We start from the raw sequence: 26522 nt of genomic DNA, 5'->3' as shown, positions 1-26522 counted from the left end.
ACGGGGGTGAACAGCGCCAAGCACATGCCCGGGCTCACAGCTCCATGAAGGAGCCGCCAAGTGATGTCCCCGACGGGCCTCGGAACCAAGGTGGAATATAGGCTGGCCCACCGGGGCTGCTCACCCTCCAAAGGTGGCAGAAGGTCTCGCCACTTTGTGTCGGGGCAGGACACCAGGGTGAGGGTGTGAAGGGTGTGGAGCACGAGCATGTATAGATGTTTCCTTGGCGCGGTTTGGAAACGTACCAGCTGCAGTTCATGCAGCCGGCTTGCAGTGAAGGGGTTAGGGGGTCGATTGGGTCTGTGGGGCAGGGGTCCAATTAAAAGGTCCAGCGGGCCTGGGGTAGAGGGTGGGTGGGGCGTGCCCTCGAGCAGGACCCGTTCGAGGTAAGCTCGAGCAGTGGGCGGCAAAGCGGCCTTCGCCTCCTGAAGTACGCGCTGCGGGGTGCGAGGTCTGGAGAGCCCCATGCGCCGGGCGAGCGTCAGGGGATCCAGCCAGTCTCCCCGGTCGTAGTCCAGGAGGTCTCCGACTCTCGTGACTTCTGCCAGGATCAAGCTCTGGCGCACCGAGCGGGACTCCGCCACCTGCACACGGAGCTGGGGGTTGTGTAGCAGGGGATCCGCGAGGAGATCTACCCCCTCGGTGGCCGCCATGGACCTGGTCGTTAAAAACAGTTTCCAAGTCCGAAGGAGGTCCTGGTAGAAGACTGGCAGCCCCGAGAGGCCTCGCGGAAGACCTCCTGGACGGAGATAAATGAGCTGCCGGTCATATCGGAGCCCTCGGATGCGGCGCAGGATGGCATGCGCCAGTGTGCTCCACGCCAAACTGCCTGCACCATAGAGGAGCCTCTGTAGGGCCTGGAGGCAGAAGACACGGACCTGAGTGTGTAGACACTTCAGGCCCTGTCCTCCTTCCTTCAGGGATAGATGAAGAACCCCTACAGGGGCCCAGTGCGTTCCTGACCAAAAGAACCCCAGAATCGATGTCCAGAGGTTGGTCAGGAAATCCGGGGCCGGGACCAGGGTGTTGAGCCGGTACCAGAGCATGGACAGGACTAGTTGATTAAGCACCAGCGCTCTCCCTCAGAGGGAGAGACATCGGAGTCCCGTCCATTTCCGGAGCCACTCTATCACCCCGCCCTCTAAATTTTCCCAGTTTTCCGGCGGAGAGGGAAATGTGGCAGAAAGGTAAATGCCGAGGTAGAGCAGTGGACCGCGCTCCACCAGATGGTCTCAAGCATGGGTGGGAGGGAGCTCGCCTGCCGCCAGTCTCCTACTGCCAAGCCAGAGCTCTTGACCCAGTTGACCCGGGCGGAGGAGGCTGCCAAATAGATGGCCTGGCAAGCCTTCACCCACGCCAAGTCGCTGGGGTCCTGGATCACGAGGAGCACATCATCAGCGTATGCCGACAGGACCAGCTGCAGCTCCGGCTCCGGCAGCACCAACCCTGTCAACCTCCTTCGGAGGAGACAGAGGAAGGGTTCGATCGCCAGAGCGTACAGTTGGCTCAAGAGGGGGCACCCCGCCATACTCCTCGCCCGAAGCTGACCAGTTCGGTCAGGGTCCAGTTGAGCTTAGCCAAACACTCTGCAGAAGTGTACAGCACCCGGAGAAAACCCACAAACTGGGGTCCAAAGCCAAACACCTTCAGAGTGCTCAGGAGGTACCCGTGGTCCACCCTATCGAACGTCTTCTCCTGATCTAGGGACAGGAGGGTGAACAACAGACCGTCTCTACGCCCAAGTTCCAAAAGGTCCTGAACCAGAAATAGGTTATCAAAGATACTGCGGTCCGGGACAGTGTTGGTCTGGTCTGGGTGGATCACGTCCGCCAGCACAGACCCTAGGCACAGCGAGATTGCTTTCGCTATGATTTTGTAGTCCGTGCTGAGGAGCGAGATGGGACACCAATTTCGTAAATCGCGGAGGTCCCCCTTCTTCGGCAATAAGGTGAGCACAGCTCACCTGCATGAAAGAGGGAGGACCCTGCTCTGCAGAGACTCGGCCCAGACGACGACTAGGTCTGGGCCGAGGACATCCCAAAACACGTGGTAGAACTCCACGGTCAGCCTGTCCATGCCTGGAGACTTATTAGTGGGAATACGATGGAGGGCTTCCGAGAACTCGGCCAGAGTGAGAGGCAACTCTAGCTGGTCTCGGTCATTCACGCTGACTGTAGAGAGCTCCTCCCAAAGCACTCTGCAAGCGCTAGGGTCATAGAATCACAGAATCATAGAATATCAGGGTTGGAAGGGACCCCAGAAGGTCATCTAGTCCAACCCCCTGCTCGAAGCAGGACCAATTCCCAGTTAAATCATCCCAGCCAGGGCTTTGTCAAGCCTGACCTTAAAAACCTCTAAGGAAGGAGATTCTACCACCTCCCTAGGTAACGCATTCCAGTGTTTCACCACCCTCTTAGTGAAAAAGTTTTTCCTAATATCCAATCTAAACCTCCCCCATTGCAACTTGAGACCATTACTCCTCGTTCTGTCATCTGCTACCATTGAGAACAGTCTAGAGCCATCCACTTTGGAACCCCCTTTCAGGTAGTTGAAAGCAGCTATCAAATCCCCCCTCATTCTTCTCTTCTGCAGACTAAACAATCCCAGCTCCCTCAGCCTCTCTTCATAAGTCATGTGCTCTAGACCCCTAATCATTTTTGTTGCCCTTCGCTGGACTCTCTCCAATTTATCCACATCCTTCTTGTAGTGTGGGGCCCAAAACTGGACACAGTACTCCAGATGAGGCCTCACCAGTGTCGAATAGAGGGGAACGATCACATCCCTCGATCTGCTCGCTATGCCCCTACTTATACATCCCAAAATGCCATTGGCCTTCTTGGCAACAAGGGCACACTGTTGACTCATATCCAGCTTCTCGTCCACTGTCACCCCTAGGTCCTTTTCCGCAGAACTGCTGCCTAGCCATTCGGTCCCTAGTCTGTAGCGGTGCATTGGATTCTTCCATCCTAAGTGCAGGACCCTGCACTTATCCTTATTGAACTTCATCAGATTTCTTTTGGCCCAATCCTCCAATTTGTCTAGGTCCTTCTGTATCCTATCCCTCCCCTCCAGCGTATCTACCACTCCTCCCAGTTTAGTATCATCTGCAAATTTGCTGAGAGTGCAATCCACACCATCCTCCAGATCATTTATGAAGATATTGAACAAAACCGGCCCCAGGACCAACCCCTGGGGCACTCCACTTGACACCGGCTGCCAACTAGACATGGAGCCATTTATCACTACCCATTGAGCCCGACAATCTAGCCAGCTTTCTACCCACCTTATAGTGCATTCATCTAGCCCATACTTCCTTAACTTGCTGACAAGAATACTGTGGGAGACCGTGTCAAAAGCTTTGCTAAAGTCAAGAAACAATACATCCACTGCTTTCCCTTCATCCACAGAACCAGTAATCTCATCATAAAAGGCGATTAGATTAGTCAGGCATGACCTTCCCTTGGTGAATCCATGCTGACTGTTCCTGATCACTTTCCTCTCATGTAAGTGCTTCAGGATTGATTCTTTGAGGACCTGCTCCATGATTTTTCCAGGGACTGAGGTGAGGCTGACTGGCCTGTAGTTCCCAGGATCCTCCTTCTTCCCTTTTTTAAAGATTGGCACTACATTAGCCTTTTTCCAGTCATCCGGGACTTCCCCCGTTCGCCACGAGTTTTCAAAGATAATGGCCAAGGGCTCTGCAATCACAGCCGCCAATTCCTTCAGCACTCTGGGTCGGTCAGATCCAGGGAGAAAAGACTTGCGTAGAAGGCTCAGGCCCTCCCACACATCTCCGCCGGTTCCGTGAGGGGGGTGCCGTCTTCTGCCAGGAGGCAGGTGACGTGTTTCTTAGCCCCCCTCATTTTCTCCAGGGCATAGAAGAAGCAGGAGCCGCAATCCATCTCCCGAAGGAGGCAGATGCGGGATTGAACAAAGGCGCCCCGGGCCCAATGGTCCTCGAGGGCCCGGAGCTCCTCCCGCTTCTCCTGGCACGCCCGCTTCGGGGCTGGCGGCCAAATGCCTCTCCAGCTCTAAGACCTCCCGTTCCAACTACTCTATCGCCGCATTTCTCTGTCGGCTGGGCCCCAGGTGTAGTCGCGGCAGAAAAGCCGGGCGCACACCTTCCCCAGGTCCCACCATCGCCGCGCCGAGGGAAAGGCACACCGCTGCCCTCGCCAGACCAGCCAGAATTCCCGGAAGGACATCACGAAGCCTTCATCCTCCAACAGGCTGTTGTTAAAATGCCAATAGGCCGGCCCTGGCCTCTCTGCACAGAGGGAGGCTGTCACGGTGGCTAGGTGATGGTCAGAAAATGGAGCCAGCCGAATGCTGGAGGAGTGGGCTCATGAGAGATGGAAGCGTGATAAATAAATGCGGTCCAACTGGGAGTGGCTCGACCGATGGGCTTCCACCCAGACAAAGGTGAACGTGAAAGTGTTATCTAGGTGGTGGTCATGCCAGATGTCCACTAGGGAGTGATGTTCAACTATCTCCCGGAGGGTGTCTGCGGCGGCCGGGCTCTGCTCGGTCCCCGAGAGGTCTCACTTCTCAATGGTGGTATTAAAATACCCTCCCAGGACTAGGCACTCGTGAGAATCTAAGGTGCCGAGGAAGGCGGATGCCTGCTGATAGAATTGCAGCCGCTCCGGGCCCGATGTCAGGGCATAGACGTTAACGAGGTTAACCACGAGCCCCTCTATATGGACCCTGAGATGCAGCAGGTGACCCGGCACGGCCTCGACGACCCCTAGCACCTCGGGCCATAGGTCGGGGGAGAACAGGGTCGTCACTCCAGCCTGCTGAATCGTGGAATGGCTAAAGTAGACCCTGTCCCCCCATTCCAGCCACAACTGTCTTCGGCGGTCGGATCCGTATGGGTCTCCTGCAGGAAAATCACAGAGTACCCTCCCTGCCGAAGGAAGGAGAGCACCTGGGACCTGCAGAGAGCCATCCTACAACCCCGAGTGTTCGACGTTGCGATAGTGAGAGGTGTCATGCGGGTGGCCAGGGGGGATCCTCACTGGCAGGGACGCTCGCATCCCCCAGCGGGCCGTGCAACAGTCCTTGACCCATCCCGTAGGTGAGTAATTGGTCACGGAAGACGCGGACCCGCCAGTAGGCCGCGGCATCCTGCTTCCCCGTCCCTTTACCTTCCCCCATGAGGGCCCTTGTGGCCTGGAGGATTTGAAAAAAATCCCCTCATCGCTGGAGAGCAAGCTGTACCTTGTTGCGGGAGCCACCCTCTAAAAACTTCCGCAGCTCTCCTCGCAGCTCATGGGGGGGTGGGGTTACAGTTTCCCGGTTGTTCCCCGGCGGGGCCCTTGGTGCAGCCCTGTGGTCCACTAAAATGGACAAGCAGGGTGCGGACCCCCGACGGGGTGCCTGATGGGCTGGAGCTTCTAGGCCCGCCTCAAGCTCTGGGGCGATAGGGGGCGGTGGAGGGAAGATAGCAGCTCCTAATGGGTCGGGGCAGGTGAACACAAAGGCCGCTCCCTGGGGGTCATCAGTTGGGAAAGGAAAGGAGACAGCCCTGGTGGCGGCAATAACACTGCAGGAGGTAAATTGGATAGGGGTAGGGGCAGGGGCAGGGGCAGAGGCGAGGTTCTGGGTTTTGGGAGGCAAGCAGCTGGACGGTGGCGCCTCCCGATCAGACTCGAGGGTTAAGGGGGTGGGGAGGGAGCTCTCAGTGATACCGGGTGTGGGCTCTATGGTGGATTTAGCGGCCACAGCATCAGGAGGTGGATTATCTTCTGTTGGGCCCCGCCCTGGAAGGAAATCGATTGCTCCGCACCAACAGGGGGTGCCCCTGGTGACTCGTGTCCCGGCCACGTGGCGCCAGCTGTCACCTGAGCAGGCTGGGTGGTTGTCAGCGGGGTACCATCAGCAGCCAGGTCAATGGAGGAGTCCAGGGGCTCCTAGGAGGTGGGAGCAGAATCAGCAGTTAGGGGGAGGGAGCGTGGGGAAAAGAGGGGTGGAGTGAGGTCGCCCAAATCGAGGTTTGCTGGCAAAAGGTCGTCCTCCCCCTGGGCGACCGGGGTTAGATCTAGGGCCTCAATCTCCTCGAACATGTAGGAGAGGACACTTTCCGTCGCCCCAGGGTTCTCCTCGCTGGCACCCGCCACAACGGTTTCCTTGGGGTTCACGGGGGCTTTGGGTAGTGTCAGGACAGAAGGGGCTTCCTCGAGGATCTCGGAGGGGAGGGTCTCCCGTGGAGGGGAGACACTACCTTCTGGTGCTACCACGTCTTTCCCAGCTGACACCGGTGGATGGGACGCACTCGTGGGCAAAGCGGAAGGTTCGGCATCGGTGCCCCCCTTCCTGGTCTTCCGGGGGGGCCTCCACCTCGGGTAGATGAGGCGGAGCTCGAGCCTTCCGCTTGCCTCGCTTCCCCTGGACTAGGGCCCAGCCCTCCATGGCATCATCTGGGGGCTGGTTAGCAGGGGTCGTGTCAGGGGGTAAAGGCGATGGCTCAGGGACTTGCGGGGGGGATGGTGGGGCGGCATAAGGGAGGGAGGATTCTCCCTGGGGCAGGCTCTCTCCCATGCCTGGTGGTATCTCTGCCACACCCTCCTCCATAGGCCCCGCCAGATTATCAGCAGCGAGAGTGGGGCTCTCCTGCTTGTCTGGGCGTTGTAGGGGAGGTGCCCCTTGGGCCTGAGTGGGAGAAGTGGTGGTCCGAAGAGGAGGGGGGGCGGGTTTGGGTATCAGGCGGCCAGGGGCGTCGGCAATGACGAGGCCGATGTCCTGCCGGGTCTCGGGGATCCCAGATGCCCCTCCTTGCCGGGCTAAGGGGCAGTCCCTCTGGACATGCCCTGACACCCGGCAGAGGTAGCACCAGGCTTCCCCCGTGGAGAAATACACCCGGTAGCGGGCCCCCTGGTGGGGGACTAGGAAGGACCCCTCGAGCGCCTCTCCGTCATGCGCCACCGACGGCAGTAGAAGCTGCACTTGCCGGCGGAAGGAAAAGATGTGACGGAGGGTGGGGTCCTTGCAGCCCAACGGGAGAGGGCTGATGACAGAAACAGGTTTCCCCAGGGTGGAAAGGGTGGGTAACAGGGCAGCATTGGGGAGAAAAGGAGGGACCGAGGTCAGGTCCAGGTGGACGCTCAGGTCCTCTAGCAGCTCTAGGGGGACAAACACCCCCCCCACTACCAGGCCCCTCTCTACCGCCTCCTGGGCGGCAGCCTCTGATGCTAAGAAGAAAACGACCTTCCCATATATTTTGGAGGCCGCCACAATGGCCGAGGGCCCCACCACCCTCACCAGCGCCCGCACGTAGGTCTCCACGTGGGGCGAGGCGGGCACCAGGAGGCATCCGACACCGTGCTTCCTTGTCATGGTGGGGAAGGGGCCCCGGCCGCTGTTGATGGTGGTGGAGGCGGTGGGTGGGAGAGATAACAAGGCAGCAGGCGGGGGGGCTGCCGCCGCCCGGGCATATGTCCTGGGGGGTGAGGGAGGGACACCCACAGAGCTGGTGGAGGGGGCAGGGGGAGGGACGCCGTGGTCGGTGGCGGGGCCGCATCAGTGGGGGTGGCCCCTGCCACAGAGGGCCTGGTGGTTTCCCCTTCTTCTTGCCCTGGCCTTTCCCGCCGGCTAGGGGGGCTCCCCTAGAGTCTGGGGAGGTGGGGGACATGGCAGCGGCGGAGGTCACCCCGGTGCCCTCCATTGCCGATGCCCCAGCAGGGGCGGTGGCAGATGGTTAACAGGAGTTGGGGGTCAGGTAAAAAGGGACAGGCTGTGGGATGGACAGTTCAGGGCGGGGGAGGGCACATGAACCACCGTATGCTTGTCCAGAGAGTCCTGTTTGGTTGGCTAGTGCTTCTGGCCCACACGGTGGAATCAGGGCGAGCAGCTAAGTCCAGAGGCAGATGTTAAACAGCCAGCAATGACGGTGGAGGAGGCAGTTGTGAAGATGGTAGTGTGGGGGTTGGGAGGACACAGATGGATCGGGGGGCAGCTCCGTGCCACACCCCCTGTGTCCCTACAAACACAGTCATGACACAGTCAAGGCCTCCCCCCACACGAGAGCACAGTTCGAAAGTTACTCAGTCTTGGGCCCCCTCCACGACGCTTTGTAGATTCCCCGGGCGGTGTTCCTCCGGTAGACGGCTGTTTCTCTGTCTGTTCCGGGTCGCAGCTGCAAACATTCCAGGGAAGCCAGAGCGGATGATGAAAAATTCTCTCGGCCAGAGACGGGTCCGCAGACAAACAGCAAGCGGCTGGGTCTGGGGGCTGGGTCCCTCCACTCCCCCCCATCCAGGGAGCGGCCTGGCAGGCTCCCCCTCTCTCGGGGGGGGGCTTCAGCTGGAGCGGCACCAGCGTCCGAGGGCGGGCGGGGGGGGCTAACAGCCGGCCGGCAGCCGGTCAGCACTCTAGCAACAGCAGAGAAAGAAAAAAAAACAACAAAAAGAAAAGAAGGGGGGAGAGCGTCTGGCCCGGTCCGGAGGGAAGCTGAAAGCAGGGGCAAAAAGCAAGGAAAGCCCAGGCCAGAGGGCAGCAGCAGGAGAGCAGGCTAAGTAGGTCCATTTCCCTGGGTAAGGTAACAGGGAAGGTTTTTTTTTGTTTTGTTTTTGTTTTGGAAACAGAAAAGAAGTTTATTTGTAACAGTTACAGAGATTACAAAAAGATAAAGAAAAACTTAGCAACAAAACAACGCAATCAGAAGGTATAACACAACAGCTTTCAGGAGGGAGAGGTGTTCAGGCTAGCCCAGGCCCAGAGCGGGGGGGCTTCCTCGACACTCGTGGTCTTCCACCCTCCTGAGTTACCTGGTGGCCTAGAGCGGGGGGGCTTCCTCGACACTCGTGGTCTTCCACCCCCTCGAGTTACCTAGTGCCGCGCCCAGGGTCACCGACCCTCCCTCTCCTGAGAGTGCCCGACAAGATGGGCACGGCTGCGGGGTGGGTGGTTGGGAGGGAGGGGGGCACACCCATGTATTATAAGACCCCTCCTAAATAACAATAATGATGGTATTCACAGCAGCTAACGGCTGTGGCTGGCGTCTCTCGCTCTGTCCCTCAATCAGAGGGTCAGACAGAGGGAACCGGACGGGGTCACCGAGCAGAGAACCCCGGACAGCGCCCACCGTTCCTCGAAGGTGTCAAGGGAGTCGGTGGACGCCGCCCAGAGGAACTCCGCCCGGATGCGTGAATGTACTGAGGATCGGAAAACGGCCCTACAATCGCAGGACGCCTCATGAGCCAACCTCCGCTCTCTGGTCTTATAAATGGCTGTCTTAGCCAAGGCTAGGAGGAGGCTAACCAGGAGATCCCGCGACTTGGTGGGGCCACGGATGGGGAGTGTATAGATAAAGAGGTGAGGAGAGAAATGAAGCCAAAAGCGCAAAAGAATATTTGTGAGGAGCCGAAAAAGAGGCTGCAATCTGGCACACTCTAAATAGACGTGCGCCAGGGTTTCCCTCACATTACAGAAGGGGCAAGTCTCCGGAACGGAGGTGAAACGTGTCAAAAACACGCCCGTGCTCACGGCCCCGTGAAGGAGCCGCCAACTGATGTCCCCGACGGGCCTCGGGACCAAGGTGGAGTACAGGCTGGCCCACCGAGGTTGCTCCCCCTCCAAGGGTGGTAGGAGATCTCGCCACTTTGTGTCGGGGCGGGACACCAGGGTGCGGGCGTGAAGGGTATGGAGCATGAGTGTATATAAATATTGCCGTGGTGCAACTTGAAAACCGACCGGTTGCAATTCATGCAGCCGGCTTGCAGTGAAAGGATGAGGGGTGTGTTGGGATCGGCAGGGTAGGGGCCCGATGGAAAGGTCCGGCGGGCCTGGGGTAAAGGATGGGCGGGGTGCGCCCTCGCGCAAGGCTTGGCTGACATAAGCCCGAGCAGCGGGGGTCAAAGCGGCCTCCACCTCCTGAAGCACGCGCCGGGGGGTGCGAAGGCTGGAGAGCCCCATGCGTCGAGCGAGCGTCAGGGGATCCAGCCAGTCTCCCCGGTCGTAGTCCAGGAGGTCCCCGACCCTCGTAACTCCCGCCAGGACCAACCTCTGGAGCACCGTGCGGGACTCCGCCGCCTGCACACGAAGTTGGGGGTTGTGTAGCAGGGGCTCCGCGAGGAGATCTGCCCCCACGATGGCCGCCACAGACCTGGTGGTTGAAAACAGTTTCCAGGTCCGGAGGAGGTCCTGGTAGAAATCCGGCAGCCCGGAGAGGTCTCGCGGAAAACCTCTCGGACAAAGATAAAAGAGCTGCCGGTCACATCGGAGCCCATGGAAGCGGCATAGGAAGGCGTGCGCCAATATGCTCCACGTTGAACTACCTGCACTATAAAGGAGCCTCTGCAGGGCCTGGAGGCGGAAAACGCGGACCTGAGTGTACAGACACTTCAGGCCCTGCCCTCCTTCCTTCAGGGGCAAATGAAGAACTCCAACAGGGGCCCAGTGCAATCCTGACCAAAAGAACTCCAGAATCAATCTCCGGAGGTGGGACAGGAAACCCGGGGCCGGGGCTAGGGTGTTGAGCCGGTACCAGAGCGTGGACAGGACTAGTTGGTTAAGCACCAGTGCTCTCCCCCGAAGGGAGAGACATCGGAGTAGCCTCGTCCATTTCCTGATCCGCTCAATCACGCCGCCTTCCAAATTTTGCCAGTTCTCCGGCGGAGAAGGGTGCGTGGCAGAAAGGTAAACGCCGAGATAGAGCAGAGGGCCGGCACTCCACCGGATGGTCTGAAGCGCAGGTGGGAGGGAGCTTACCTGCCGCCAGCCCCCCACCGCCAAGCCAGAGCTCTTGACCCAGTTGACTCGGGCGGAGGAGGCTGCTGAATAGATGGCTTGGCATGCCTCCACTCGCGCCAAGTCGCCCGGGTCCTGGACCACGAGGAGGACGTCATCGGCGTACGCCGACAGGACCAGCCGCAGCTCCGGCTCCCGCAGCACCAACCCCGTCAACCTCCTGCGGAGGAGACAGAGGAAAGGCTCGATCGCCAGAGCGTACAGCTGGCCTGAGAGGGGGCACCCCTGCCGCACCCCTCGCCCGAAGCTGACCGGTTCGGTCAGGGTCCAGTTGAGCCTAACCAAACACTCCGCGGAGGCGTACAGCACCCGGAGAAAACTCACAAACTGAGGTCCGAATCCAAACGCCCGCAGGGTGCTCAGGAGGTACCCATGATCCACTCTATCGAACGCCTTCTCCTGATCGAGAGACAGGAGGGCGAACGACAGACCGTCTCTCCGCCCGAGTTCCAAAAGGTCTCGGACTAGAAAGAGGTTGTCAAAAATGCTGCGACCCGGGACAGTATAGGTCTGGTCTGGGTGGATCACGTCCGCCATCACGGACCCTAGCCGCAGCGAAATTGCTTTCGCTACGATTTTGTAATCCGTGCTAAGGAGTGAGAGGGGACGCCAGTTTCGTAAGTCGCGGAGGTCCCCCTTCTTCGGCAGCAAGGCAAGCACCGCTCGCCTACACGACAGAGGGAGGACCCCGCCCTGCAAAGACTCAGCCCAGACAGTGTCTAGGTCTGGGCCGAGGATGTCCCAGAACGCGCGGTAAAACTCCACGGTCAGCCCGTCCATGCCCGGAGATTTATTGGTGGGCATGCGGCGGAGGGCTTCCGAGAACTCGGCCAGGGTGAGAGGCAGCTCTAGCCGGTCTCGGTCGCCCACGCTGACCGTGGGGAGTTCCTCCCAGAGCACCCCGCGAGCGCCAGGATCGGTCGGATCCGGGGAGAAAAGGCTTGCGTAGAAGTCACGGGCCCTCCCACACATCTCCTCCGGATCCGTGAGGGGGGTGCCGTCTTCCGCTAGAAGGCAGGTGACGTGTTTTTTGGCCCCCCTCGTTTTCTCCAGGGCATAGAAGAAGCGGGAGCCGCGATCCATCTCCCGAAGGACGCGGATGCGGGACCGGACAAAGGCACCTCGGGCCCGGTGGTCCTCGAGGGCTCGAAGTTCCTCCCGCTTCTCCCGGCACGCTCCGCAGAGGGACGGGTCCCCGGGGCTGGCGGCCAGGCGCCTCTCCAGCTCTAAGACCTCCCGTTCCAACTGCTCTATCGCTGCATTTCTCCGTCGGCTGGCGCCCCGAGTGTAGTTGCGGCAGAAGAGCTTGGCGCGCACCTTCCCTAGATCCCACCAGCGCCGCACCGAGGGAAAGGCACGCCACTGCTCCCGCCAGGCCAGCCAAAACTCCCGGAAGGACATCACAAAGCTCTCGTCCTCCAGCAGGCTGTTATTAAAGTGCCAGTAGGCCGGCCCCAGTCCCTCTGCACGGAGGGAGACCGTGACGGTAACTAAATGATGGTCGGAAAAAGGGGCCGGCCGAACGGTGGAGGAGTGGGCCTGTGAAAGATGGAAACGGGATAGGTAAATACGGTCTAACCGAGAGCGGTGTGACCGATGGGCCTCCACCCGGACAAAAGTAAACGTGGAAGTGTCATCTGGGTGATGGTCACGCCAGACGTCCACTAGGGAGTGATAGTCGACTATGTCTTGGAGAATGGTCGCGGCGGCCGGGCTCGGCTCGGCCCCCGAGCGGTCCCGCTCCTCGAGGGTGGTGTTGAAGTCCCCTCCCAGGATCAGGCACTCGTGTGAGTCTAGGGTGCCGAGAAAATCGGACACCTGCTGGTAGAATTGTGGCCGCTGTGAACTCACTTGCGGGGCATAGATATTAACAAGATTGACCACGAGCCCCTCCAGACGAACTCGGAGGTGCAACAAGTGGCCCGGTACGACCTCAGTGACCCCTAGCACCTCGGGCCGCAGGGCGGGGGAGAACAGGGTCGCCACTCCAGCTTGCCAAGTCGTGCAATGGCTGAAGTATACCCCGTCCCCCCACTCCAGCCGCCACCTATCCTCGGCGGTTGGGTCCGTGTGGGTCTCCTGCAGGAAAACCACAGAGTACCCCCCCTCCCGAAGGTAGGAGAGCACCTGGGACCTGCGGAGAGCCATCCTACAGCCCCTGGTATTCAGGGTTACAATAATAAGAGGTGTCATGCGGAGGGCCGGGGGGGTGGGGAGTTCTCATTGGTGGGGGTACTCATGGCCCCCGGCGGGTCACGTAGCAACCCGTGTCCCATCCCGTAAGTAAGTAAATCTCTCCGGAAGCCGCGGGCCCGCTCGTAGGCCGCGGCACCGCGCCTCCCTTGCCCTCTGCCCTCCTTCATAAGGGCCCTTGCGGCCTGAACGAGTTGATCGAAGTCCCCCCATCGCTGGAGAGCCAGCTGTGCCCTATTGCGGGCACCACGGGTGTGCTCTAAGAACTTCCGTAGTGCATGCCGCAGCTCATGGGGGGATGGGGTTACGGTTTCCGGGGTACTCCCCGATGGGATTCGTAATACAGCCTTGAGGTCCGCTAAGGCGGGTAGGCAGGGTGCGGACCGCCGACGGGGCGTCTGACAGGCTGGGGTTATTAAATCCATCTCGTGCCTTGGGGTGGACGGGGATGGCAGGGGGAAAAGCGCAACTCCTGATGAGTCGCAACTAGAAAACGTAAAGACTGCTCCCTGGGGGGAATCTGCAAAAGGCGGAAAAGAAATAACCCCAGGGGCGGCAGTAGCCTTGCAGGAGGAGGGAAATTGAACCGGGACAGGGGTGGGGGCAGGGGCAGAGGTAAGGCCCTGGGCTTCAGGAGGCGAGCAGCAAAAGGAAGGTGCCTCCTGAGCAGGGTCGGGGGTTAAGGGGCAAGGGAGGGGGCTCCGAGTAGTGCTAGATGCTGGCTCCGGGGTGGTCGTGGCAGCCATGGCATCAGGTGGTAAACCACTTTCCGTGGGGCGCTCACCCGGAAAGGCAGTCAGGGGGAGAGAACATGGGGAAAGGGGGCCTGGGGTAAGATTGCCTAAATCGAGGCCAGCCGGCAGTAAATCATCCCCTCCCTGGGTGACCGGGGTCAAATCTAGGGCCTCAATCTCTGCATACACAGAGGAGAGGCCGACTCCTACTACCCTGGGGGCCTCTCCGCTAGGGCCCGCTTCAACGGTCACGTCGGGGTTCGTAGGGAGTTCAGGTGGTATCCGGGTAGAAGGGGCTTCCTCCGGGGCTTCGGAGGGGAGGGTCCCCCGCGGAGGGGGGATTCCTCCCTCCAATGCCAGTCTATCTTCACCTCCCGACACCAGCGAATGGATCTCACTCGTGGCCGAAGCGGGAGGCTCAAGGTCAGTACCTCCCTTCCTGGTCTTCCGGGGGGCTTCCGCGTCAGATGAATGCAGCGGGGCTCGAGCCCTCCGCTTGCCTCGCTTCCCCTGGACTACAGTCCAGCCCTCCATAGCGTCATCTGGGGGTTGAGTAGCAGGGGGCGGAGCGGGGCGCGGAGGCAAAGGTTCAGGGGTTCGGGGGGATAGCGGTGAGGCAGCAGGAGGGGCGGGGGGTTCTCCTTGGGGCGAGCCCTCTCCTGCACCTGGTAATAGCTTAGCCACACTCTCCTCCAGAGGCTCTGCCGATGTGGTTACAGCAAGAGCGGGACTCCCGTGGTCGCCCGGGCGTTGTTGGAAAGGTACCTCTTGGGCCCGGACGGGGGCAGCGTTAGATCGGGTGGGAGGAGGGGTGGTTTCAGGTGCCGGGTGGCCAGGGGTGTCGGCAACGACAGGGCCGATATCCTGCCGGGTCTCGGGGGTCTCAGGTGCCTCTCTCCCCCGGGCCAAAGGGCAGTCCCTGCGGACATGCCCCGCCGAGCGGCAGAGGTAGCACCGGGCCTCTCCGGTGGAATAAAAGACCCTATAGCGGGCTCCCTGGTAGGGGACTAGGAAGGACCCCTCGAGCGCCTCTCCGTCACGCACCCCCGCCGGCAGTGAAATCTGCACTTGCCGGCGGAACGAAAGGACGTGACGGAGGGCGGGGTCCTTGCAGCCTAACGGGAGAGGGCTGATAGCAGAGACGAGTTTTCCCAAGGCAGAAAGAGCGGGTAACAGGGCAACGTTAGGTAAAAAGGGAGGAACGGAGGTGAGGACGAGGCGAACGCCCAGATCTTCTAGCGGTTCTAGGGGGATAAACACCCCTCCTACCACTAGGCCCTTCTCCACCGCCTCCTGGGCGGCAGTCTCCGAAGCCAGAAAGAAGACGACCTTCCCATACATCTTGGAGGCCGCCACAATGGCCATGGGTCCTACCACCTTCGCCAACGCCTGCACGTATGCCTCCACGTGGGGCGAGGCGGGCACCAGGAGGCAACGGACACCGTGCTTCCTGGTCAGGGCGGGAAGAGGGCCCCGGGCGCTAGTGATGGTAGCGGAGGTAGTGGGTGGGCGAGATGAGGAGGCGGCAGGCGAGGGGGAGCCTGCCGCCGCCCGGGCATACGTCCTGGGGGCCGGGGGAGGGACGGTCGCAGAGCTGGTGGAGGGAACAGCTGGGAGGGGTGCCACGATCGATGATGAGGCCACAGTGGTGGGGGCGGCCTCTGCCATGGAGGGCCCAGCGGCTTTAGCGGGGCCCTTTCCTTTCGGCCCGCCCCGACTTTTCCGTCTAACTGGGGGGGGGTTCCTAGAATCTAATGGGGCAAAAACCAAAGCAGCAGTAGTAATTGCCCCGGTGCCTCCCACTGCCGAGGCCCCAGCGGGGGCGGGGGCAGGGGTTCTAACAATGGAGGCGGTGGGGAGATCTTGAGGGGTGGGCAGGGGGGTAGATGGGGAAGGGACAACCAATTTCGTTGGAGGGGCCTTGCGACTCTCCTTCTCTGCCATTGTAAGCAGGGAGAGACAGGGAGACACCGGAAGGAGGGGGGGGGGGCAAAAATCGGGGTCCGGTAGTAGGGGTAAGCTATGGGATAAACAATCCGGGGGGGGGGGGGGGGGGGAGGACGACCCACCACAATTGTCCAAAGAGTCTCGTTTGGTTGGTTGTTATGCCCGGTCTGAAAGGCAAAGTCCAAAGCAAACAGCTGGATCCGAAGGCAGATGGCAGATTGCCAGCAGGGACGAGGCAGCGGGGGCCGTGATAGTCGTAGTAGTGGTGGGGGGGTTGGGGGCACCGGTGGATCTGGGGGTAGCTCCCTGCTACACCCCTGTGCCGCCACAGACGCAGCTGGAACGCAGTCAACTCCCCCCCCCCGAGAGTATAATTCAAAAGAAATCCCTCAGTCTTACGGCCTCTCTCCACGATGATTCATAGCTGCCCGGGCGAGTTCTCCGGCCTCTGGCATCTGTTGCAGCTGTTGGCTCTGTCCCAAGGCTCTCGGCAGCTAGGAATGTTGTGATGATAAGAAAAAAGTCCAGGCAAAAAACAAAACGGCTGGGTCTGGGGGCGTCCACTCCCCTCTCTGGACAGTGGGTCGGCAGTCCTCCCCCCCTCCTCTGGGGGTTTCAATTAAGCAAAGAGCAAAGTCCAAAAGCAGGCGTCTGGGGGGGGTGCTGGCGACCGGCCAGCACACTGACGCAGCTCAGAAAAACGGGAAAAAACGAAACCAAAAAAACAAAGCGTCCGGCCCAAACGCGGGGGGGGGAACTAAGCGAAAGGAAAAATGTGAAAAATCTGGGCCAGGGGGCTTCAGGAAAGAAAGGAAAGCAGATAGCTCAGGAGCGAGTGAAGAAACGATTCCGTCTCCTAACAGGGAAGGTTCCAGAACAATCAGGAACCTTCTGGAGACAATTAAGACAGGCTGATTAGAACACCGGCAGCCAATCAAGAAGCTGCTCAAATCAATTAAGGCAGGCTAATCAGGGCACCTGGGTTTTAAAAAGGAGCTCACTTCAATTTGTGGTGTGCGTGTGAGGAGCTGGGAGCAAGAGACACTAGGAGCTGAGAGTGAGAACGCGGACTGTTGCAGGACTGAAGTGTACAAGCATTATCAGACACCAGGAAGAAGGTCTTATGGTGAGGATAAAGAAGGTGTTGGGAGGAGGCCATGGGGAAGTAGCCCAGGGAGTTGTAGCTGTCACACAGCTGTTCCAGGAGGCACTCTAGACAGCTGCATTCCACAGGGCCCTGGGCTGGAACCCGGAGTAGAGGGCTGGCCCGGGTTCCCCCCAAATCCTCCCAACTCCTGGTCAGACACAGGAGGAGTCAACCTGGACTGTGGGTTCAAAAAAACGGCCAAGCTGAGGGCTACCGTGAAGCTCCAAGGCGAGCAAATCCGCCAATAAGCACAAGACACACCAAGGTAGAGCAGGAACTTTGTCACAGTACATATCTTTACATTCCATAGCCAGCTTCCCTACCTGTGTCTAGGGAAGAGAGCAGTACTCACAGCCACCAGGGCTGCCTACCTCCACCTTCCTTCACTCAGGCTCTCCACTCAAACCCCAAAGCTTCCTTCCTTTCAATTTATATGTTCCCAACTGCTGGGGTTGCTTCCCCCCTCCAATTAGCCCCTCAGCTGTAGCTCCACTCTGTTAATTGATCTTCCAGTTCGGTTCCAATTGACCTATATTGGTGGCGATTTGAGTGACCGATGTGTTGAGTCAGCTCCTGACTCAGCATACCCAGTTACCCTCAGGCTTGCGCTATGGCACTAAAAATAGCAGTGTAGTCATTCCCAAGAGGGCTGGGTCTCAGTGCCCAAGTTCCAGCCTGCGTGGGAATGTCTCCATTGCTATTTTTAGTGCTATAGAACAAGCCTCGTGAGCCCCAAGTCTGGAAACCCAGGCTGAGGTACACTGCTGCAGGGTTGTTGTTGTTGTTTTTGCAGTGTAGATGTGTTCGTAATCTTTCATCATCTGCAAGCCTAGACATGCTTCCCTACTTCATCTTTCTCTGGACCTATTTTTTGTCAGTAGATAAGAAGAAATTCTGCCATAAGAGAGTTATGGTCAACTCCCACTTAAGTCAATAGGAGCTGCGCACACACAGAGACTTGATCCAAAATGTTTGAGTGGCAACAACATTCCTGAAAATGTTTTGCAAGATCCTGGAGTTTAACATAAAATATTATTCAACTTCCACTGCTAATGACGGGCACAGCTGGAGATCAAGGGTCTGACTCTCCTCTCATTTACATCAGTTTAACTCTGTTGACTTGAGAGTAGTCACTCCTGATTTAGACCAGTTTAGCTGAGATCAGAATCAGGTCCCGAATGCCTTGATGCCATGGCTCATCAAACAAAAAAATTAAGAGCCAGTTCTTCTCTTTTACTACCATGAAGAAGTACTGTACTCCACTGATTTCAGTGGGGCTATTTGTGGAGATAGGTAGTATTCCCCATGAATAAAAGTGGCAAGGTTTGTCCCCAAGTGATTTTTCACAGTTTTACTGAGCTAGTGCCACTGCTGTCAATGGGTCTATTCATAGGAGTAAAGCCTACTCACGTGAACAGGTAAGGGCCTGGAGTCATCAGCCCTAATTGCACTATGAGTGAGAGAACAATCATCTGCTCACCGAACTTGCAAGGTACCCCATGCTCTTGCAAGGCACTGAACCACCTTCAAGTCCAGATGAAGCCAGTGACCATTATGGGAGCTCAGTACCCTACAGAATTGGGCCCCTGGCAAAATCAAATAAAATTATCATAATTAAACATGGTATCTCACCTGAGGAAGAAACTCACCTGTCTAGAAACAGCCAACAGGGAAACAGTATCATGACAGACAACTGTGGCGTTTCTCCTAGCGCCTGTCAAGATGGCAACATCCTAAAAAGAGGATAAGCAATAGATTTGAATTATTAAAGAGAGTGCCTATAAAAAGGCCTTTTAAAAATGTAAGATAAAAGAATATTTCTATGTATATATTAGTGGGATAAATCATGGCTAACAAGCCAGTGAGAGCTGCAGGGTGCCGGCAACCTGAAATCTATAGAATATCAGAAGCAAACAGCCCGGAACTCTGTGAGAAATAATAGTGTAATACATGTGCTGAACCCAGAGGGGTTTTCTTCGACAGTGAAGATTGCTCTTCTGAGGTCAAATCACAGTTTCTTCAGGTCTCTGGTAGGACTATTTAAGTTTAAATGCTTTATGTCTATGAGCTGCCCTTACCAGGATCCTGTTTAGCATATTTTGGTGAAGTGGTAGCAGCACCAAACTTAAGGTCACATCAGACTTCTCATTTTGAGGGAACAATTCAAGAAGAAAAGTTTCCTGACCTGCAGCCCATGAAGAGTGAATTCTGTGGAATTCAGGACCACAGCTGACACCTCAGCTTTTACCAGTGATACTCAGGGCATCCGATGAAGTGAGCTGTAGCTCACGAAAGCTTATGCTCAAATAAATTGGTTCATCTCTAAGGTGCCACAAGTCCTCCTTTGCTTTCAGGGTTCAAAGTTATTGCCTTGCAAAGGAATACATAACCCCCACAAATGTACTTTCTGAGGAGAATATGCTACAAAAGGACCCCAGGCATTGATGCTATGTACACTGACTGGTAGGCACCCTACTGACTCTACGTGATTTTAGACCTAAATCTCATTAGTCCTTTGAAAAAAGAAAAGGAGGACTTGTGGCACCTTAGAGACTAACCAATTTATTTGAGCAAAACTTTCGTGAGCTACAGCTCACTTCATTGGATGCATAAAGTGGAAAATACAGTGAGGAGATTTATATACACACAGACCATGAAAAAATGGGTCTTATCATACACATTGTAAGGAGAGTGCTCACTTAAGATGAGCTCTTACCAGCAGGAGAGTGGGGTGGGGGGAGAGAAAACCTTTTGAAGTGATAATCAAGGTGGGCCATTTCCATTCCGATGAAGTGAGCGGTAGCTCACGAAAGCTTATGCTCAAATAAATTGGTTAGTCTCTAAGGTGCCACAAGTACTCCTGTTCTTTTTGCGAATACAGACTAACACGGCTGTTACTCTGAAACCTCTCTATCTCTTGAAGTCTTTTCATCAAGATTGGGTGTCTTTCTAAAGGGTATGCTTCAGTTCAAACACACATTGTTAGGCTAGCTACAGGATCAGATGGTGAAATTCTGTAGCCTGTGTTATGCGTAAGATAATTTTAATGCAGGGCTTGAGTCATGCCAGAGCACTCTGGAATGCCGTTCAGGAGAGCTAGAGGGGCTTTCTGGGACTTCCAGTACTATCGCTTCTGAGTAGTCAGAAGTAATGGAGATGAATTCAGGGATTCCTGTTTTTAGAACTTGCACACTGTTATTATGGTCCCTTCTGATCTTAAAATCTATGCATCTAGAAAGTTTGGTAGCATTGGGCCTCTGGGCCTTTTCTTTCCCCTTGAACACAAGGGACACAGGAGCATTTTTCTTGTTAATTATTTACATAACACCAAAGAGAGGAAGATTATAGTGTTGCACCCAGTGCTAAGCCCACCACAATAAAAGTAGGAATGAGGCACAGAAACAATGACTTTCTGGTCCCCCAAACACTGGAGAGAAGAAAAAAATGATCCTACTATTGAATTCCTCTGATTGTGACAGGTTCTACATCCAAATTCTCCTGAATTTCAAAAATCTACACACTTCCTTAAAAACTGCCATAAGAACGGAAAATAAGTACAGAATTTATCTATTTTTTGAAAGTTTCCAATCTCTAGATGAAACTCGGGGCCACTGAGGGTCCAGGTGTAATGTTAATTTTATATTTCTTTTGCATACTAATGGAAAAGTTTTAAAAGATTTTCTGGATGACATTATACCAGATTCTGCTCTTAATTATATTCATGCAATCCCTTCTAAATCAACAGCTTATCAGAGGTATAAATGACAGCAGAACTATCAACAATAATTTGTTATATATTGTGTGTATCCAACAGAGGTACAACTGGCAAAGGGAAATCAAAACACTCAGATTTCAATACTATAGCCAGTCGGAAAATGGGTTCTTTTTCCCCGCAGAAAATTTTGATGAAAACAAACAAGAATTTGTTGCCAAAAACCTGACAACCAACATTTTTTTTTTGGTTTTCCGGAACCATCACTGAACATTTTTGGGCAAAAACAAAAAGAAATTGGGTTTTCACATTCTGACCAAAAAGCCAGACATTGGCAAGGAAAGCAGACACTTTCCTCAAAAAAATTTCATTTTGTTTTGGCGGAAAATTTTCAACCAGCTCGACTCAATACATTGAATGGATCTCTGGGTTCAGCACAGTGAATGTGCCTCTGAACAAAATCTGGAGATTTCCCTGTTTTCTCCATTGTGGGCATTGCCTTCAACAGGCTTTGGAACAGAACCCTAATGTGGCATACTATAAAGAAGTAAATGTAGGTATGAATGTCTGGAGCAACATGAGAGGTTCATAGATTCTAAGGCCAGAAGGGTCCACTGTGATCATCAAATCTGAGTTCCTGTACAACACAGGGAATAGGACTTCCCTGAATTAATTTCTGTTTGAACTCGAGAACACCTTTTAGAAAAATGTCTAAGCTCAATTTAAAAAGCTACCAGTGATGGAGATTCCGTCACAACCCTTGGTAAATTGCTCTAATGCCTAATTCCCCTCACCATTCAAAAATGTATGCATTCCAGCCTGAATTTGTCGAACATCAACTTCTAGCCATTAGATCTTGACCAATGCAAATACACACTCCTCTTTCATCTATTCTATGCACCAGCCCCAGATCTGGAGTTTCCAGTAAGATCTGAGATCATAGTACCATACTGAAGGTATTCTGTGAAAAAAATAACTTCCTTTTCAGTCTGATCCAAAGCCATTAGGACTCAGTGGGATTCTTTCCACTGGTTTCAGTGAGCTTTATATCAGACTCTGTACATGTGAAGGGTTCTTCTGTATATGCTCGCAACATTGGGTAAAAACAAACAAGCAAGAAAGTACTGATGTACCCCAAAGTATTTCCCTTTCTTCAGAAAGGCAGCCGTCTTGGCGTAAAGCTCTCCTGTCTGTTTGTTGACAGCCACCTTGGTGACCACAGCTGTGCCTGAGAGAATCAAATAGAAATTCTGTGGGATATGGCCTTGCCTGATGACCACTCTTCCAGGCCCGAAACTGAGCAATTGAAAAAACAAACAAACAAACAATATATCTGTATCCAAGCAAATGTATCTCTTTTTGTTGTTGTTGTTGTTAAGCACTTGGTTTGAGGGCCAAAGGGTGATTGTGGTTTTTATTGCTATGGTGGCATTTATGGGGCACCTTGGAATGCCCATCATACCATTACCTTATTATTATGACAATAGGAATTCTATTGTTTATACATTGAGTATGGGATTTTCAAAGGAGACTAAGGGAGTTAGGTACCCAAATCCCATTGAAATTCAGTGGAATTTGAGCATCCTAAGGTCAAATTTTCAAAATCTTCTAAGTGACTTAGGCCCCTAAGTCCAATTTCCTAAGTAATTGAGGCACCTAGGGCCCAGATCCTCACAGGTGTTTAGGTACCTAATTCCATGAGAGTTAGACACCAAAAGATCTTTGAGGATCTGGACTTAGGATCCTAAGTCTCATTAAAAGTCAAGTGGAATTAGGCTCCTAAGTCAGTTGGGACCTTTGAAAATCTTACCCCAAATAATTCCTTTAGATTCCTCTGAAAATTCCAACCTATGCTTGCTAAAAGCCTAGAGCATGGGATAAACATGATATGCCTCCTGATTTGTTGTATGTGAAACATGCAGTGCAAAATACAACTCTATTCCCTCGTCACATTCCATTTTTCTCCAAGTTTGGCAGTTATAAAATCAATATGATTTAAATGGCAGTCAAACCTTTATGCCTTTTTTTAAAAACAGACCTGTTTGAAATACAAATGGAGCTATTACAGTATTGATCTGCAATACACCTTAAACCCCCATAATGGCTCGGAAAAGACAGAGAGTTGTGATTTTAAGGCCTCCAGCAGAATTTATTTGTATTTGGTTATAATATACTCATTTATGAATTTTCATTTGGAGTACGGGTGTTCTGCTCTAAATTAATCTTCTCAGTTACAAGGGATCAAAAGCTCACTCTTCGCTGTGAAAGGAAATATTTAGAATGCAGTTAAATGTACAATATGCTGTCAGGTGAGGTGTCTTTGTAAATACTTAATTCTAAATCCTAGATCCATTTGCCTGAGACCTGACAGTTCTCATTAGAAGTGGAATTTAGGTCATCTCCATCACACCAGTCAGAGGGTTATTTCCTTTGATCATGAGGAAAAGCCGATAAGAATGACTGTCACATACTGCTTTATCATCCTGGCAAACCTTGCAGGCTCTGTAACAGGTATTGTCATAGTTAAATGCCTTGTTTTATGCTGGTTGAGGATAAGTCCATAAAACTGTGTGTGTGTGTATGTGTATATATATATATACACAAACACCTGCAAGTGACTATACATAGACTGAATTCAAATGGGAGTTTTGCCATAAACTTTAATGGAACCAGGACTTGATTCAGCGGTGAATATACTGGTTAAATGTATCTACAATAAGCAAAGAATTGCCACAACAGGACATCATAGCTCTTAGTACAAGTATAGACATCAATTCTGAAAAGACGTACCCTCATGCTTAACTTTCAGCATGTGAATAGTCCCATTGGTTTAAAACAGGCCCTAGCAAAGTAGACGGGGATTAGAACCTCTGAGTTCTCTAGTCCCTTCTCTGCAGCCAACTAGCCACATTTCAATAAGCAAGTCAAGTGACTTCTCTGGACCTCAGTTTACCCCTTTGTAAAATGGGGATAAAATTACCTACTTTATACTTCAGTTGTGGGATTTCATTAAGGTTTGTAGAGCGCCTTGCCTTAAAATTAGTGTATAACAAAGTATTAGTATCATGATGGGAGTATTAGAAATTAAATGGCCTGATTTTCAGAGCTGATGAGCACCACAACTGCTGCTGATGTCAGTGGGAGCTCATTTCCTCTGAAAATCAAGTGAAAAACTTTTGGGGCTTGATTCTACCCGATAACATGTGGGCTTGTGTTTCCACATACCTAGAAAAATCTATTATGCTTGTGCATGCACATGCTCGAGTGGATTTTCTGAGACTTATGGAGATGTGTCTCTGAATATTGGAAAGTAAAATTGAGTCTTTTGATATCAAAGTTGTAGATATAGAGCTTAATTTCCTCCTTTTTACATTTTTTCTCATCTTCCCTTAAAGGCATTCATCCCTAGCCTTATTGTAGTTATCTCTTGTGGCCACTTAATGCAAGTCTTTGGTACCAATGGAAGTAAACTTTCTTAGTGTGGGACTCTGTTACTGCAAGTTATAAAGTTATATACTGTACTTGTGTCAGCACCACAAGACTATTTTCAAAAGCAAGCATACCTAAGTGATTTAGGAGCATAAGCCCCATTTTCAAAAGTGATTTAATACTTTACGCCAGATTTTTTTAAAGGCATTTAGGTGGGGAGTTAGGAGCCTAGGCGCTTTTGAAAATCCAGTTAGATGCTGGACCTGCAAAGGGGATGGGGCGTGCTCGGGGGATGGGGTGGAACAGGGCAGGAAGAGGTGGGGAGGGGATGGGGCCTGGGGCAGAGCAGGGGTTTAGCACCCCCCGGCACATTGTAAAATCGATGCCTCTGTTAGGCATTGCAATACTGAGCCTAACTTTTAGGTACCCTGCCTCCTAGTGGAACTCAGGACTTGATTCAGGAACTGAGTTAGGCGCCCAGGCTCCCTATACAATGCATGGGGAGAGTCAAGCACCTAAGAAAGAGATTCACAAAAGCCAGTAAGCTGAGCAGAGAGCCACCTAAGCTAGCCAATAGGAAATCCTGAGAAGAGGGTTGTGGCCTAAACTCCATTCCTCAGAGGGAGTTAAGCACCTAACTCCACTCGGGATTCACAGCTGTGAACCTTGTCATGGAGTTAGATGCCAAAGCCAGGTCAATCCTTTCTCATGAAAAGCATGGAGGAGGATGTGTCCTGCCTTATACTTTATAGCCCTATAGTCAGAGCACTCACCCAGGAGGTTAGAGAGACAGGCTCAAAACCCCACTCTCTCTGATCTGGAGCAGGGACTTGAACCAAGGTCTCCCACTTCCTACGGGAGCACCCCTAGTCACTGGCCTATAGGCTATTCTGGGGTGAGTCTCAGTCTCTCCTGTTCAAGTTGTTACACCACCAAGCTGAAAAAAAATAGCAGGTGCTCAGCACCCACCGGCAGCCCCCGTCCCGATCAGCTCCTCCTCCTCCTCTTGGTGCCTCCCACCCACCGGCAGCCCTGCTGGTCAGCTCCTCCCTCTCCATCCCAGCACCTCCGGCCTGCTGTGGATCAGCTGCTCAGCATCATGTAGGAGGTGCTGGGGCGGGAGGGGTAGGATTGAGGGTGGAATGCGCTTGGGGGAGGAGCAGAATGGGGTGGGGTGGAGCGGGAAGAGGCAGGGCATGGGTGGGGGATTTGGGGAAAGGGGTGGAGTGGGGGTGGGACCTGGAGCAGAGCAGGGGTCGAGCATGCCCCTGCAACTTAGGAAGACAGCATCTCTGGCCCACTGGCATAAATTTAGGTGCCATGGGGGATTTACCAGTGGAAACTTAGGAATCTAGGAACTTTAGACACCTACAGTGTTAGGTGGCACCTGAACAGGGGTTTTGAGGATCTAAATTTTTTACTTAAGTTCTTGAAGTGGTAGCTGGGCACCTAAATACTTTTGGAGCTCTAACCCTAAGTCCCCATCTGCATCTTTAGGCACCTAAAATATCTTTGAAAATGTTACCCTGAATGTCCAATTTTGAGCTGAGCTTTCATCACATTGGATCGAATTCTCCCCTCACAGGTACCAGTTTTGTGCTATATTGAGTTAAATCGTGTTAACCCCTGATTTATACCAGTGTAAGTGAGAGGAGGTTCACGCCCAGTTGATATTTCCTTGGATACTTGGCAAGATTCTGAATCCAGTTTCACTGGTGTAATTCATCACCCTGAGTTAGGTGTAATGCCAGTGTCCTCAGTGGATCTGCCTGGATGCTGGTGCAATTGAGAATAGAATCTGGTTTGCTATATGAAAAATCACTGCTTGAATTTAATTACAAAATCTCGATCTAAACAACAGCACCAGGTAGTAAATAGGCAGACTACATATGAATCAAGGAAATAGACTACCAAGCATCTCAGCATCTGTGCAGTCCCTCTATTATTAAAAATACCAAGGCATGTAGTTATGTGTTCATCCATTTGTAAGCTTACAGGAGCTAAGATATATAGATCCAATATTTCACTTTGCAGAAACAGTTTATTTCCAGCAGTAAATATGATGTTTGTGAAATGAGAATAGGCTATTTCAAACTGTTATAAGCCCACTGAATAATTGAATTATTATTCACTGGGGGGGGGCAGAGTGATTTGTTCCCTGTAAGTTTCCAGTGTTCAGAATCAAAGCAATTATATTCACGGTGTCATTTTGTGAAATAATAGCTCAAAGCTCTTCATAAGAGAAAGCAATCACTGAATGGATTTTGTTGAAATAAGAGCACCAGTTCAGCACTCCTCTTGCCTCATTCATTGTTACTTTATTATATGGCTAAATAGCTCATTCCACTCTGCTTCACTGGAGTGACAAATAAGAATGAAAAAAACTATATCCATGGAGGAAAAACGGCACAACATTTAATGAAAAAATATTAAGTAGTCACTTTTTGGGCCATAAATGAGCAAATGACGAAGGGCTGACAAATTTTATAATGAAATAAATATAATGAAAAAAAAAAGAGGACATTCTCCACGGGAGGTGGTTTGTGCTGTGGGTCTTTTAGAAAGATAGGTACCGACTGGAGATGGGGTCCAAGCTGCAGTATTATTAATC

General features: G+C 53.5%; 1 protein-coding gene across 1 annotated transcript in view; it reads right to left on the bottom strand.

The window, feature by feature from the left end:
• LOC141981079 (cyclic nucleotide-binding domain-containing protein 2-like) overlaps positions 1-26522 on the bottom strand; it is a 125109-nt gene that overhangs the window by 61358 nt on the left and 37229 nt on the right. The window contains exons 8-9 of the mRNA XM_074942883.1: positions 21616-21778; positions 18420-18503 (exon numbers count right to left, since the gene is read on the bottom strand). Coding sequence (XP_074798984.1) covers positions 18420-18503; positions 21616-21778 — 247 coding nt within the window. The remainder of the gene's footprint in view (positions 1-18419; positions 18504-21615; positions 21779-26522) is intronic.

This window comes from Natator depressus, chromosome 1, assembly GCF_965152275.1.
Source record: "Natator depressus isolate rNatDep1 chromosome 1, rNatDep2.hap1, whole genome shotgun sequence".
NCBI lineage: Eukaryota > Metazoa > Chordata > Testudines > Cheloniidae > Natator > Natator depressus.
This window is presented reverse-complemented; position numbering and strand designations above follow the sequence as displayed.